This window comes from Onychostruthus taczanowskii, unplaced genomic scaffold, assembly GCF_017590055.1.
Source record: "Onychostruthus taczanowskii isolate IOZ18803 unplaced genomic scaffold, ASM1759005v1 scaffold61, whole genome shotgun sequence".
In the NCBI taxonomy this organism is placed as follows: Eukaryota; Metazoa; Chordata; class Aves; order Passeriformes; family Passeridae; genus Onychostruthus; species Onychostruthus taczanowskii.
Genome location: NW_024503790.1, coordinates 6,702,656 through 6,719,232, shown reverse-complemented (window position 1 = coordinate 6,719,232; position 16,577 = coordinate 6,702,656). Strand labels below are relative to the sequence as shown.

The following is a 16,577-nucleotide window of genomic DNA, read 5'->3' as shown; positions in this document are numbered from 1 at the left end:
TGGCTTACAGGGTAAGCAAGGAAGCACAAAAGCATCATCAGGGGAGAGGGAAGCAGCAGAGAGAAGAACCAAGTCACTAAATAAAAATGTTTCTGTTTCTTGTAATGAGAAACATGCTAGCAGGACTATTGCTGAAGAAACAGTGTGAAGAACTACATTTCTTTAATGTAACTTGCTGTCCTTAAGGGTCTACACCACAGACTGAGGTCTGGTAATGCCCTAATTCCTTCTGTTCTGGAAAGCTCAATAATATTCTAAAATACTCCATGCAAACCTGTTTCAGGAATTCAAGCATAGTGCCTGGGGAAAGGGCTGATAAACAGAGACAGTGAATTTCAATGTAGATGACCTTTCACTGTGTAATACTGGCTACAGAGAGTCAAGCACAATCTGAGAAGCCAAATCATCTCAGAGAACACTCTTTTCCTCATCCAGAAAGGATCATTCTTCTTTCTCCTCATGCCATCTTTTCATATGCAGCGGATGTTAAACTGATTTTCAAAAAAAATGCATTTCTGGGTTTGGACTGAAACACTTCCCACCATAATCAGATTCTCTTCTATGGAAGAAAATAACACTCACAGCTCTGTCTTAATGACCCTGCAATGGCTAAATAGGGAATTCTATAAAGGTTTAAATTCTGTATACAAACCCCCGTTCATTCCAAGCTGTGACAGTTATCTAGAGATAGATTTACTGACACTGTCATATCTAAGAGTTATTTTCTCAGTCACTACTCAGGTCTTCACGGCTCCAGACACAGCAATTTAGAACTTAATGTTGAACTACACTCATTCTCTGGCAATTCCAATTCACGGGCATGGATATTTTGGCTAGACTGACCATCTGTGTAGCACAAGGCAGAGCCATTGCAGCCTGCAGCAAGAGCTGGTCCCTTTTGGCCATTCTCAGAGTAACCTCACCAACCTTCCCACTAAAATGAACCAAGGGGATCGGTCGTAAAACGGGTCGCGCCCATCATTGAAGAGATCCGATCCCTCCTCGGTCCCAGCGTCGGAGCCAGTGTCATCCACAAAGGCCTCATCATCAAAGTCCTCCATCTCATCCTGCTGCTCATCTGCCAGTTCAGTGATGTCGGAGTCGGCCGTGGAGAAAGTGGGGGAGGGCGTGCGATCGGCCAGGCGCTCGTTGACGCAGCCGTGGAAAATGGGGGAGCTGCACATCAGCGAACGACAGCGATTAACAGCGTGAGCACACACAACCCCAGCACAGCTCCCTGCTGCCGCAGCACAGACACCCCTGCACAACGAGCAACGCCTGCAAAGCACCGCGACCGCAACGGCACGGGAGGGACGGGGCTGCCGACACAGTCAGGGAAGAGAGTGCTCCTGAACGGAGCGGGGGGCAAATGAAAAGGAAGAGAAACGTGGCTGAGCATAGAGAACCTGAGAGGACATCCGTGTAACACAGCTACATTTCTCATTTCCAGCACAGCAGCTCTGCAAATAAAAATATTGTAAAGGTGCGGCCGACAGCAGGAAATAGCAAAGAATCCCATCAGACTCTTCCCTACGGTATGAGCAAACTGTTTGAACCACACATCTGGGAGACTCTGGACCACTTTTCCAGAGTCTTTGTATTCTCACAGCTCTGCTCCAGTGACTTTAGATGGAACTTAGCAGGTTATATTATTTTAAAATAAATTTGTAACTTACTAAACGTTCACTCAAAGCAGATTCTACCACTAGACACCTGAACTGGCAACATTTTAGAGAGCATTTTCTATTCTTAACTGCATTTAAAGTCTGTTCCAAATCCCTGAAAGACAAGACCCAGCTGACACAGCGGCCACACGGTTTATTCAGCACTGAATCATTCAGTTGAGCCAGAGCTGCCAGAGCAGCGAGGCGCCGTCCGTACCTGCCCACGAGCTTGAACCAGTGGAAGCGGTCGTAGAAGGGGTCGCTGCCCGTCATGGAGCCCTCGGGCTCCTCCTGGCTGCCGGAGGCCACTTCCCCCGCGCGGTCGTACATCTCCCGCATCAGCTCCAGCCGCTGCCTGCGGGCACAGCGCAGCGAAGAGCTCAGAGAGGGTCAAGAGGCAGAGAGCACAAAGCCAGCTGTGCACCTCACTGGCTTCACCCGTACCGAGTTACACCCAAGAACAGAGGAGGCTGTGCCCTACGTTTGGTGCTTCACTAGTTCCCCAAAATGTTAGAGCCTGGCTGTCAGCTAAGCCCTTAAGCACAAGGCAAGGTCACTGCAGAAGCTTACATAAATCTTGGATTTCAATTCACTTCTAAATATTCCTCTTTCACATCTAATCCTGGCATATTTTTTGCTTCAATTTTTTTTATCAGACCATGTCACTGAGTAATTTTGGCAGTTCTTTGTATTCCACTCCAGAAATGTGGGCATTCTGATTCGAAAGTGAACCAATTCCATTATAGACTCTAATTATCCATTTATTTCATCGAAGAAAACAAGTGTTTCACACTGCAAGATCCTTTGTCTGGAAGTTATTAGCAGGAAAAAAGTCCTTCAGTCAATATTTAGAGAATGGGGAAAAGAAATGTCATTTACATATGATGAAAATAATTCAGATTGCAGACAGAATTTGTAACAGAATTTGTGTACTTCCACAGAAATAAAATCTTCTTTATTCAAGATTTTTATCATAAGTTATGTCCTATACTGCCAGCTTATATAAAGCAGGTGGCAAGGAAAGTATTACAGTGGAAGGACTGAAAAAACTAACGCACAGAGATGAGCTGTGATGAGTCTTACTACATTCAAAAGATAAAGTGTAACCTCAAACTACAAAAATTAGATATGAAGGTAAGGTAAGAAGCTGGAGAAAAGTGCTCTTGTTCAAACAATCTGAAAAGCTGGTATTTAGAACATCCCACACTGACTAGAAAGTTTGGGAGGACACAGAGAAAAACCAGAAATCGGTAAGGAACAGCGAGGGAAGGAATTTTTGAGTGAAGCTCCTCGGACACAGGGAATTTTGCTCTCTAAGACTAGTGACATACTTGAGTTTTTCTAAGGACCAGTAGTGCGTCGCTCCGTTCTTCAGGTCCTGCACCTCCACGGCCACCACGGTGCGGGGGAAAGGCCGGCGCTCCCGGCTCTTCTCCGGCTCCGCGGGCAGCAGCTCCGGGGGCAGCGGGGAGTACAGCGTGTCCGTGAGCAGCACGAACTGGAACTGCACCTGCACGTGAGGGACACCCCGCTTTGGTCCTTGAAGCAGGTGCTGGTGGGGGACGTTCACCCAGACAGCCCAAACCAAGGAGTCACAGTTTTCTGAACCCTTCTACAGCCCAAATCGATAAGCAAGAGACATGCAAGAAACTCAGAGCATTTACAGCAGGATTATACAATCAAAACTGATGGGTCAGAAAATTCAAAAACTGGCTCTACCTTTTTCTTTAACTCTACACTGATTGCATTGGCTTCCTTCAGGTACACTGCATTTCCCCAGAGCTGGTCCCTCAGGGAAGTGAACTGGTGGAATTTCCACTTCCTGAAAGCCCACTGGGCGAGTTCGTATTCATGGCGTGTCCAGGGCACTGGGAAGAGCAAAGAAACAGAGGAATAAAACAATGTGGCTTCCTCTCAAAACCATCACATGCCGTATCCAATACTCCTGCTGACTGTGCCATCAAGCTCTCAACACATTTTCTGGAAGAGCAGAAAACAAAACCCTACATTTTAATTATTCATCATGGAAAAACTGGACTCAAACTTCCTCAACATTTGCAGTGCAGATTAATGATCATGTAAATGAGATTTGGAACAGAGGAAACAGATCTTTTTCTGCTCCTGTTATTTTAGGTTATTTGGCAATTATTAAAGGCAAACGCTGAAAGAGAGGAATGAGAGCAAGTATAATGAGAATAATAAATTATCTACTGTCCAGAAATGGAGTTCTACAGACATGTCACAGCATTCTAGGAATTCCTAGCAAGGAGGAAAGAGAAACTTCAAGATTAAAACAAGGAAACAAAGGCAACAGTGTTATTTTGTTTTAAGACATCTGAGCTCTATTAATGCCAGAAAGAGATTCCTTCAAGAGCACCAAATTAAAGCTTGGGTAAAACTAATCTAGTTTGTGCATCAGCTGTGTTTGCAGACGTATGCCTACTGTTCATGTGGAATGTATTCTATAAATGAGTATTGAAATCTTGATGCTGAGAGGATTAAAGATCAAGAACTTGCAGTGTTTTGCAGCTTTCCAAAGCAAGTTTTCTATCTATTACGAGATGACACAGCAGCTGTTCCTTTAGACTTCAGCCTATATCCAAATTATTTTTAGCTTCAAACTCACCTTCCTCCTCCTCCTCTTCCTCCTCCTCTGTTGTTTCAGCTGCCAAGGACCGTGTCTCCACCTGCTTCTGCAGGGCCTGCAGTTTGCTCTCATAGTCCTGTGGGGAGAGAGGAGAGGCTGTGTAGGAGGACAGACAAGAGCCAGGAGGAAGCTGAGAGACACCAAGAGCTCGGAGTGACAGACACAGATCGCAGACAGGTCACACACCAGCACTGCTCCAGGGCAACCCCCCTGGAAAGAGAACACAGAGGCCAACACCAGACAGAAGAGCTGCTCTCTAAAATCACATTTACATGTACACAGTGTCCAGAAGAGGCAAAGCTTTAGGATGTTCTTTTGGTGGGGTTTTTGCTAAAGACAGGAAGAAGGGGATTTTATCTGGAGGCTGCCTGCTGCTTTCAGAGGGGTAGGGAAGAGGCAGAAATAGAGAAAAATGCAAAAATAAATTTGAAAGGGGAGGATTATTCACCTTCATTTTCTCAAACAGAAGGATTAACAGCACCACTAATTTGCCTTTTTATTTAAAAAAATTGATTTCAAATATTAGTGGGGGAAGCATTTTGTTTTCAATTAGATTTTCCCCACGGCATGCAAGCAGATCTCTCTCACATGTGTGTTTAAGACACCAGAAGATAAAAACCACCACGGCACTGGCAGAGAAGTCTGTGCAGTGGCTTCCCCACGAGGAACACTTCAGCAACAGCTTCTGGTACAAAGGCATTTTCTTCCTGTTCAGACCTTATCGTGCCTTGAAATAAATGCTACTTAAACCTAATGAGCCTTTTATTATTTGCTGGCAAAACAAATACAAGTTAGAACAGACCTGTCACAGTGCTCTTGGTCTCAAAGCCTATCCCACCAGGGTATTTTATTTTTTTAAGACAAACCTTTGACATATTATTATACAAATTAAACTGGTTTCTCAAGATTTTTACACAAGAGTTACCACAACAATTCACTAAGGGCATTGCTGAGTTCTTAAGGAGAATTCTTGAAGGCACTCATCTTGTACTCCAACCTTTTCTCTTCCACAGTTCCAAATCCTAAAATTCTTCTGCAGTGCCCAGTTTGCAATAATAGGTTCTTAAGTCCAAGAGCTACAGAAGAAAAGGTTTACATTTTCCTCCCATCCCCCTTAAGCATCCCACTAAAGAGCTGCATCACTTATCCACAACATGCTGGTGTCAGCTTCAGTCAGAAAGGCTTTGGACTCCATCTGGAAAGGAGACACACCTCCAGAACACTGCTTCAGGTTCACCAGTAATATTTTCTGAAAGCAGCATTAACAAATGGTAGCTGTGCCCTTAGAAAGTGCAGGATTTTGAACATCACAAATTCAACAACCCCTGAGAGCAAAATTGAACTTCATATGGCCTTCATATGATGGCTGCATTTTCATTTTCTAATTTCCTCTTGAGTATTTAATTTGGCTAAAATGCTCCTTCTTCAGTTGTTTCTGCTCCATTCACCCTGAGTTGGCTACTTACTGCCACAGCAAGTAACCTCAGCCCAGCAGCTAAGTACTGCAAACAAAACAAATACATATCCTTTCTTTTGATATTCATTCTGAAATTCTTAGATTCACCAAAAATCTATTCTAGACTCCATGAGACTTCTCATGAAGTATCAGACTTATCTACTCTTCTGAAATGCCCAGCATCATCCTGACTTTTTTTTAACACAAAGGCACTTTTTTTTTTTATGTATTTCCCCCATTCCATGCAGACAATGCTATTACATTTGAAACCCAAATAAAACTGGTGAGCTGCAAAGTGACACAAATAAGCTTCTCTCACTTGCAAGGAAGGGCAAAGTAATTTATTTTCCTGTAGTCTGAAGTTGATAATGTCATTTTGAGCAGCTAAATTGTAGAAATGGAAAGCTCTTCAAGTACAGTTTTAGTAGAATCTTTCCAGATTCTTCTGGAGAAACTGAAGAGCAGGAGAGGGAATGGGGGATTGGGGGAAACAAAAAGAGCCCAACCCACCAACAAACCCAGACCCCACACACTCAAACCAGACAAAGCTCCTTAAGACCAGACTGGAGCAGTTAAAGCAGAAGCCACAGCAGCTGGGACGTGCTGGCTGCCAAGGTGCTGCTGTGTGATTCTCCCCTGCATTTGAGGTGCACAGAAAAGTCCATTTCTTTTGCCTTCAATGAGCAAATAAAGGGAGAACAGCCAGCTCTGTGTTTCTCCAGAATTCAGACAAACAGCACACAGGATGGTACAATGGGGCAGCACTGAAGACGGGAATGGTTTACAGTTCCTTGTGCTACAAAAAGCTCTTATTTTCTTTTATACTGAATTGAAATAAGCTGAGATGGACACAAGTCTGCTTTGCTGCATTCCACCTAACAGCACAAACACCAGGGTGGATGAACTTAAAAGAATCAGACTGAGGAACAATTAAAGAAACCTTTATAACCCCACTGGAACAAGCCCAACCCCAAGATAAAAAATAAAAGCGGGACAAGCCCGCAGTCAAGTTTCATTTCCATTTCACTGATACAAGTCTGACACTTACAAGAGTATTTCATAGTTTATTGAAAGAGCACTTGTTACAATACAAACCAGTTCTGCTTTTCACAAGGCAGATACTTGCTCTTAAGACAATCCCAAACAACAGACAGATCTGAAAATCCCATTTAGTTCAAAGGCAGCTCATTGCTTTCTTTACAGTACAAATAGTTACACAGCATAGATTTCTCATGTGGCAGCTCCTGAAGAGATTTAATGGGGAGTATCCAAGAAAAATTTCAACAAAAAACAAATTTCAACATGTAAAGGACACAGTGAGGGAAGATACTGAAACTATGCTGAATGTACTGATAAAAATAGCATCCTCTAATCTGACAGATCCCCAAATTCAGATTGCTTGAGGAAGGATGCTGGAGTCAGTCTGAGTGAGGAGCATTAGTGATGTGCATTTAATCCCAGCCCCAAGTCCAGTGTCCCAGTGAGTCCTAGAGAAGCCATCCCAAAGGCACAGGTGGATCCAAGCCAGCTGTCAGAGCACAGCAGCACTTGGCAAAGGCAACTGAACTTAGTAAAAGAGCACTTCCACCATGGATGCCACATTTCCATTCCCCTGAAAGCCTTTTCACACAGACATCAATGGAAGCAGCTGTCTCACTGTTCATTAACTCCATTAACACAGGATTTGGAGTGAGAGTTGTGTGCATTTCTGAATAGTGCAAGGAGATCCACAGTTCTCACACTGCCTCCCTTAGCAGATGAAGCACTGCACTGCAATTCATATCAAATTCTTAAATATCCTCCTAAAAAGCAGGAAAGAAGCTGCTTCCTCGAAGCAGACTGGGCTCATTCTGACACTGACTGTCCTTTTTCTGCTTTGTCAAACCCAGCAGAACAGGCAGGGCTGTTCTTCTAGCGCTGCACTAAAACAGGGGGGTAAGGCAGACTGATGGCAACCCAGTGCTCACCAGCACCACCCAGGCATTTACAGAGATTTCTTTTCTGAGTTTTAAGCTGAAATAAGCTGGCACAAACATTTTAGTGTTCAGCACTAAGGCACCAAGCAGCAGCAGCTTTAGTCTCGTGTCAGTGCTCGCAGTTCCGTGGATCTGAGTGACTCCCTGCTCACTCACGAGGTGATTTCATACAGCAAATCCCCCAGAGCAGGGGCAGGAGTGGGATTGCCCTGGGCTCCTCCCAGGGCCCTTCCCCTGCAGGCTAGCTCTGTCTGCCTCGCCTATTCCCACGGAACTGAGAGGCTTTTCCCAGGCATGCATGTTCAACAGAGTCCAAGCCTTTCTGAGGATGTGTAAGAACTCACTGTGCTCGACATGCACAAAACCCAAGCGCAGTGCACTACTAAAACGGGATTCTAAAATAAAACAAACAGCAAAACATTACTTGCAGCCCAAAACTCATTTTGCAATTTGGACTCAAGCTCAAAGAAAGTACTGCTCGTCTACAAGCCTTCTTTTCTTTAAGAATCAAGACATTTTTGGAAGCCATGCTTTATTTCCTTTGTTCAAGTAGGCCAAAGCATGAGACAAATGCAAGTTACAAAGCCAGATCTGGACACAGAACTAAACCTGCCACAAAGCAAAGCTCCCAAGTGATCAGACCAGTTTGTTCCTTTAGGAGTTGGAGGACTAACTTTGTATCTCCTGCAGCAGAGGCCACCATCCCACCAGCGATCCATGTGCTGGGAATTGGGAGCTGACACTTCATTACCTGATATGTAAATGGCACGTGTGTTGTAACAGCACCTACAACATGCCCAGCTGAGGCAGGGGAGAAGTAGGATAGGACAAAAAAAATGGAAAATAAGCTTAAGACACTTGCCACTCGCCTACAGCTATGCTGAGCCACACACAAGCAACAATCAGCAGTAGGGCTTATATTTTATAAAAAAATAAGCAACCTCAAGTAAATTCAGGATACTTGTGCAAAACAGCACAAATACACTGCAAAGTGGACCTACCTTACCAAATGTGGTAGAGTGTCCAATTTTGTTTTTAAAATTTTATTCAAGTTAAATTTAAAAGCAAAGTAAGTCCTCAAATATTTCTATTGGCTTACAGTTAAGGCCACAGATTTTGCAAAGTAAGAGCAACTTTGTCTGGCACTTTTGGAAACTCAGAAAGTAACCCAGTATCATTCAGGTTGGGACTCTCCAACTGAGACAAAACCTCAATCACTAGTTCTTCAGTAATTTGCTTGGAACAATCTGAAGCAGGAACAGCAAGCCTTTGTGTTATGGCAAATCACCTGCAAGTGCAAACCCCTTCAGAGCAAAATAGACATGAAAGATTTTTAACTCGCATTTTGAGTGTGGGGAGAAGGAAATTAATCTTATTTTCTCCTCAAAGCAACCTTCTCCTTTATTAAACAAGTCTTGAATTCAAGTTTAATCCAAGACCAGAGGCACTAACATGAGGTATCACATTAAGATGAAAGAGTTCAATTCTCCCATCTCACAGGAGAATTCAGCCAACGCAAAGTAGTGATTTATAAATCTTCCTAAGAATAACTATTTCAAGAACATCTCCCAGACTCATGCCTGAGAAAGCTGAAAACATAAAAGAATTAGCTTTTTGAGTGCACCAGAGTGTTGAAAAATACTAGTTCCTTCCCACAGTCTCAGTACAATAATTAAAACCTATTCTATTTAGAGATACAACGGGAATTAGAAAAAGCTCATTTCCAAATAATTGCTTCAGCATTATATATATATTCTGACATAAAATTCCATTCAGGCTGGTTTAACTGTCACAGCAATTTCATACCAATATTTATGAACTTAAGCAGAAGGAGAAGAGACATCTACTCAGGGAGTGTGACCCAATAGCTCTTCTTAATTTCTTTATAAAAAAGCTACACATATCTTGTCAGCCGACAACTTTTGGTTTATAGATTATTATTACTATTAAAAATTGAGTTAAGAGTGGAAAATATTGTTCTGAAGAACCAGATCCATTTATAAACAGATGGTCAGTTTCCTTATTGCTAAGAAAAAGGTCACAAGAAACATTCAATGCTAGAAACTAAATTCCTCTTTTGATTGTCTACATAAAACACAGGAGGAAGGTAGCACTTGGTAAGTTCCAGACAGTATTTTCAGCATTAGAAAAATACTTCAAGACACACACACACAAAAAACTTGGTAAATGAGCTAGTGGGAAGTTCTCCCCTCCACCTCCCTCCCTCCAAGTCTTCTAGTCTATGAAGAAAGTTCTTACAATTTTTCAGAATATTCTTCCAACGGATGCTGTTAAAAGCGCAAGGCAAGTCTGCGGGCCGCGGGGCCGGTACCTGGCGCTCGTGCGGGGCCTCGTGCGGGGCCTCACCCGGCCGAGCACAGCGGGTTTTGCCCCGAGCCCGGGCCGCTCATACCGCGGTTTCCCTGCCCGCTTTCAGGTTGGGGGCCGAGAACTGCCGCCTCATGCGCGGGGGCGTCACGAACGGGCCGTGCTGGCCGGGCCGGTCCGTGTGTCTCGGGGCGCTGCCCTCGGCCCCGTGGCCGCCGTAGGGCTGGCGGTGCTGGTGCAGGTGGCGCTTGTGCTGGAAGCCCTGCGGCTCGGGGCTGTGCAGCGCCTCGGAGGAGCCCGAGGCCTGGCGCCGCAGCCCCTTCTGCGAGCCGCCGTTGAGGGAGTTGCTCCTCCAGCGCAGCTGCGGCTGCTGCTGGCCGCCGGGCTGCGGCGGCGGGCCCAGCTGCTGCCGGTTAACCTGGATGTGATCCTGGCTCCGCTGCGGGCCGTAGAGATTCCACAGCTGCTGCGGATCTTTAGAAGCAGCTTTGCTTTCTTTCTCTTTGCCTTCGTCTTTGTTCTTATCGTCTTCTTTCGGAATTCTAACCTCAATAACTTCGTCCTCGGTGATAATGATGTGGGTGCCTGGACTCCACGAGTTCCTGTGTTTGGGATTGCTTTTGAAGGGAAACCGCGGTTTGCGATTTTCAGGTGGAATAAACCGGTGAGGCATATTCTGTCGACGAAGCTGTTTTGCTATTTCCTGCTGCTGCAGATTTTTGAATCGAATCTGTTCTTGCCTCATCCAACGTAAACGCCCACGTCTGAAAGCTGGATCGCCTGCCATTAACTGAGACACGCGCTCCTCCTTAGCAAGATCGTCATTCTCGCTTCTCTTTGCCTCGTCTGCGGCCTTCTTGTCCACATCCACTGCACCGGCAGAGTTTGGAGACTTGGCGTTAGCTACAGTTGACTGAGCTTTGTCTGGAGACCCTATCAGGGGTAAAACCTTCTCCATTTTTAGCATTTTATTTCTGAGAACTTTGATCTCTTCATCCTTCATGTTGTTCTGCTTCTTCACTTCTTGCAGAATATCTTCCAATTTGTCTATGTGCACCTTTAGGTCATCCACGTCAGTTATTCCTTTACCGTTGGCCATCACATCTTCAATCTTTTCATCTCCGACTCCCACTGTATCCCAGACATCCCGAGCGACAGCTCGCCACGATTCGCGCTCATTTGGGTCTTTTTTCCCATACATGGCACAAAGCTCTTTCATTTTAACAATGGCCAGAGCCTCAATCTCCTGCCTACTGTGCCTGAAGTCATTGAGTGCTACCTCATAGCATATCTCCTTCACAGCCTGAATCTTTAGGTCTGAGATGGTGACCCATTTGGAGTCTTTGCTAAGGCGTCGCCGTTGGGGTATCTGGTACATTTTAATAGGTTCTCGTTTCTTCCCACTGCTGGGGAGGCCACACTTTTTTACAATGGTTTGGAGCTTGCTGGGGGGCAGCTTCTCTCTCAGGGAAGTGATCAGTCTCCAACTCTCCTCACACGATCTCTTGTCCGAATCATCCCCACTATCAGAGTCTGCATCCTTTGGAAAAACAAAAATCAAGAAGTGGCCCCAAAATAACCAAAATTAAAATTGTAAGAAAATGGAAAAGCTAAACAAGAAGTAGCAGGCAAAGAAAACTAAATCAAAAATCAAAATAGAATAAGTGATAAGGAGGTCCCTGAAGACTGAGTGTTAGGGCATTAAAATGCATCTTCAAGAGTCATGGACTGCCAAAACTGGAGCTCTTCACTACATAAAGATTGACATTATATTTAAGTCCTGTCATCTCATAATAGCTGATAATCTGAACTCTTCCCTCCCAAACCCTTCCAAAATCTTTAAATAGTCCGACTAAAACCAAGTTCCGGGTTTTATATCTTAAAACCAAGTGTAAACTGCAGTTCACACATGCTACAAAGACATGCAAATCCCCACCACACGCATTTGCCTTGGTGACTGCTGTTGCTTCTTTCAGCAAATCCTCCCCAGGAAGGTGAGCACAACAGCCACAGAAGATGTCATGAGCAGCCAGAGTAAGTCGGGTTAACACTGGTTAGTAACGTTGCACGTGGTTGCAGGGATGCTCAAGTTTAGAATCCATTTCACTACAACAGCAGCCAGAGAAGTGTTAGACGATAAGAAAAAATGAAAGAGAAGCAGCCGAAAGGTTCAATGTTAAAAGGACTGTAAGTGCCACTATGACAGACGAAGACAGTGGTTCATACTCCAAGACTTGCTACAAGCTAGAAGGATATCCAGAATCAGAGTTTCAGAGGTGGGTTGTGGTTTGTTTGATTTTTTTTTTTTTCCATTTGGCACCTTGTTGCTTAGTTTAAAGGGAAAAAAAAACCATTATCAGTCTTGTCTGTCCGAAGATTGAGTTTCAGCAGAATGCAGAGCAATGACTTTCTGGTTTTAATCGTTTTAATACGAATTTTCTATTTGATATCCTTGATTTGTCTTCTTCTCAAACCCTAGAGCCTGGAGCTTCCACACACTTGCTAAGCATTATGCGCTTTGCTTCTTCATTACAAGTTTTCCACCTTTTGCTAAATGATTTTTAATGAGCAGTGCCTCGGGTTTCCATATGCTAGGAATGTCTGTTCAGATAAACTGCCACCACAAGTTAAGGATATCCATCATTGCTTACTGCAACCAGGAATTAAAATAGACCACTTTTCTTTAAAGGCCGATTGAGACATCTCTTTAACAAGCAAGAAGTCCTATGTATTACTGTGATCCAAACACCTTCAACACAGTCAGTGTCTAATGCAGCTCTAACTAACATCCCTGTTTTCCACGTGGAGATTTAGAGCACATGAGAAACCAGAACAGTAACAGCCACTTACTCTAAAACCAAAGGAAACCCAGGTCATTGAGCCAGCACCAGATTGACATTATTGAGCTTCTTGTGACTTAATGTAGTTTTAAGAACAGTACTAGAGAACCAACTCCTAACTGAGGTCAAAATATAAGCAAAACACTGGTTTAGAAACTCTTTGTGAGTTTACAGCTGACAAAAGTTGTGGCCTAAGGAAACAGCATCTAGCAAACTGCAGAGTGCAGTGGAAAGCAAAGGTTCCCTGGAGGAAGCCCCAGTGTAGCTGGGCCACTCAGGGATACAACCAGGAAGGCAAGACATGAACTACTCCAACATTAAGTCACAAGTTCCACAGGACTCTGATAGTTACAAAGCTATAGAACTACTTATGGGTAAAGCATGTCTTCGTATCAAAAAATGATGAAGAGACACTGAGGCATTGCCCTGTGTGCACTCAGAGGTTACCCACACCAATTAGTGCAGCTATAATCAAAACTCCAATATCAGCTGGCCACTGCAGAGGCATTATGACCATTTTAGCTCTATTACAAACATTTTCACAATCAATTTGTAAAATGGAGAGCAACTACTTCTATTCCCTAGTAATACTAGCAAGGCAAAGATATTTTAGTTGGCAATTTTGGGGGCCAAGAGCTATTGCTTATTTTTTTTAAACAGCACATCTAACAAATAAACATCCAGACTGGTTGGAATCTCAGCATAAAATCAAAGCAATCTGGTAAACAGGATTAGCTAGCTTCTTACATCTGAGATTATACTCCAGTTTAGACCAAGAAGAATATTTATATCTCAGTATCAGTCTTACACAGCAGTAAGTCAGAGAACCTGGCACTGCAGCTGGCTATGGAACAATGTAAAACACTTTGAAGGTACACAAGCTGAAATGCACTCCCAGATCTCCCACTCATCATTCAGCTATGGCTGCACGGATGCACTAACCCTGTCCATCCCAGGCTCTGCACACAGCAACACAGAAATCGTGAGCTGTGTCAGCAAGCTCTGCTGTCACCTGGAATATTCTCATGGAGCACTGAGATAAGCAGGGTACTGCTCCCTGACCAAGATCTCATCTGATATGATCCCTTACAGCTAGGACAGGTGTCCTTCAGGAACTGCTGTGGCATGTAGGGTAGCATTCCACCTTTGTCCACTCACTGAAACCAGTGAGAACAAAACAAACTTGAAGAAACCAGCATCTTTGTTGTATTAACCACTCCACTCTCTAAAGAATTTTCCCTTAATCTGAAGTATTTGGGGAAATAAATTTCCTTCACAACACTTTATAAATGCAGCCTTATTGGAAGCAGCTTCCCAGACAGCCAATTTCACATCTTTAATTCATACAATAGCTTAGCTTGTGCCAGTCAGCTAAAATTTAGAGGAGGGAATTCCATTACTTGCATCTCATTTGACACATTGCCAAAAGTTACTCAATACTCAAACTATTTTTATTTTCACATTTTTACTGTACTATTTTTTTGCTACCCAAATTTTAACTATAAAATTCCAGAGATGAAACATTACATTAGTCACTTTTAAGCTTTTTTTTCTGAACTAATGGTGGTTGCCTTGGTCAAAGTCTGCAGCCACTCATCTCGATCCAAGAAATTAGCCCCTTGTGATGAAATAATTAGAGATGCAGAAGTCTCTAAGTGTGTAATAGGAATTTTTTTAAAAATTATGTAGCTTCTTCCTGTGGAAGCCACAGTACTTTGCTCCATTCTGGCTTGGGGAGAAGGGCAAGACCTTTACAGTGCAAAGTCCAGCATGCATTTAACCCACAGTTTTCAGTGGTCTCCATCTCATACTACAAACATGAACTGTGAGTTTGAAATTTTTATCAGAATTCTGGCACAACTACATTTGTGTTCTGGCTAAAGACAACCAGCTAAAGCAGAAACAGGAGACTCTGGTTTCTTAGGGAAATCTAGACTTCATTCCTGGGTTTGGTCTTGTTGTTCAAATTCACAGGGTGCTTGAAGACTGCATGGATTTCTACTTGTAATGCACTTCAGAGGTATTTGTTGTGAGAAGACTGAAGTCTTCCTATATCAGACTTAATTTAACAGACTTCCTATTTGACAAATACGTGGAGTGGTGGAATTCCCAGTGCTCTGAAGGAGTTACCACACTGCTCCCTACTCAGAACCCACCACTGGCTTGTGTACCACCAAGACCCTGACAAGGAACTCCATGCAGGGGAGGGAGAAGGGTTAAAACATGCACAATGCAGCAACATTTTCAGACATCATTCAAAAACTAAACCTAGTGTATCAATGTTCTAGAAATCTCTTTGGCAGCACAAAATTAGTATGTTCTGGTGATCCAAGACAAAAATAAAGGCAAACATCCCAAAGAGTAGCTGTTTAGATTACTGAAAAGTAACTTCAAAAAACAGAGCACAAAAATGCCCTTCTTTCAGGTTTACTTGCAAGAAATCCAATCTATCCCAACAAGAATTGATTATAAAGCCTCTTTACTGTCAATCACAATCTCTGAATTAACCTGAAGGCGCTCACTCACACTGCTAATAATTCATTGTAGACACAAAGAATTTGAAAGCAAAGGGAGAACTGCATTGTGCAGACAACCCAAGCAGGTTTCCTAAACTTTCAGATAAGCAAGGACAGGAATTACTGTTTGTCAAAGGCATAGTTAATCAGGAGTAAGGGAACATACCAGTCTTTGCTGCTCCAACAAGAGATCAGCTTCCTCCTTCTCTTTCTTATACAAGATCTCCATTTCTTGTAATCTGAAGATGAACAGGAGAACAGAAGTAGTCAGAGGTCATTAGTTTCCTGTTGGTGTTACTCTACATGCACAGTCTCCTGAATTACAGTTACAAGAGTAAAGGTCATTAAAAGGAACTGTTCTCTACTACTCAGTACTACTGAGGTAAAACCCTGCAAGCTGCATTTCAGCCCTTTCCAAAAGGTCTGCAGTGTTAGTGGCCAGTGCTTACCTGTGATTTTTAAAGGAGCTGGAGCACTGAAACACTGCAGTAAAATGAGGAAGCTTTCTGAACTTCCACAAGGGGTAGCAGAGATGCTATGTGGCAGAACCCAGTAACCTACTCCTGACTCTTCCTTCTTTCAGGTTGAAATTTTGCGTTATTTTATTACCTTTTCTCCATCTCCTGCTTCATGTCAATGCCCTGCTTCTCCAGAAGCTCCCTCTGAGCAAATGTCCAGTCAACTGGCTCTGAGGGAGTCTCAGCTGATGGTGTTTTCTCTCTTTCTGCTCGTGCTTGCTCTGGGTGGTTGAATCTGAAGACATGATTTTTACCCATGATGATACGATTTCCTAGAAATAGGAACAGAAAACTGCAGCTGACAGAAGAATGATACCAAGTTCTATTTAAAAGCTAAAGGTGACACTATCCCTAAACAGCACCTAGCATTCCCCATAAATGATGCCAATGTCACATACAGAGAGTCTATAAAAAAATCTACGGTAACATTTCTTACCTGAGCGCAACTGCACAGGCTGCACAACCCTCTTGCCATTCACGTAGGTTTCTGATCGTTCACAAGGCTCCAAAGTTACAATAACTACAAAGAAAACATTGATGAGTGAGACTTTAGAGAGTCCTGTAGAGGAACAGAAGTGTGGAAGTCCCAGAGGCCTGTCATTTGTTGCCTATATTCATACTAACACCAAAGA

General features: G+C 43.5%; 1 protein-coding gene across 7 annotated transcripts in view; it reads right to left on the bottom strand.

Annotated features, from left to right (window-relative positions):
* KIF1B (kinesin family member 1B) overlaps window positions 1-16,577 on the bottom strand; it is a 78,853-nt gene that overhangs the window by 27,153 nt on the left and 35,123 nt on the right. For 4 of the 7 annotated variants that reach the window (XM_041419603.1, XM_041419606.1, XM_041419607.1 and 1 more), the window contains 8 exons: window positions 16,382-16,465; window positions 16,037-16,217; window positions 15,594-15,666; window positions 4,291-4,387; window positions 3,384-3,532; window positions 2,996-3,174; window positions 1,882-2,019; window positions 928-1,176 (listed from right to left, as the gene is read on the bottom strand). In XM_041419603.1, the coding sequence (XP_041275537.1) occupies window positions 928-1,176; window positions 1,882-2,019; window positions 2,996-3,174; window positions 3,384-3,532; window positions 4,291-4,387; window positions 15,594-15,666; window positions 16,037-16,217; window positions 16,382-16,465 (1,150 nt within the window). Of the gene's footprint in view, window positions 1-927; window positions 1,177-1,881; window positions 2,020-2,995; window positions 3,175-3,383; window positions 3,533-4,290; window positions 4,388-6,811; window positions 11,612-15,593; window positions 15,667-16,036; window positions 16,218-16,381; window positions 16,466-16,577 lie in introns of those variants that run through there. The other 3 variants (XM_041419608.1, XM_041419609.1, XM_041419610.1) reach the window with 2 other exon arrangements.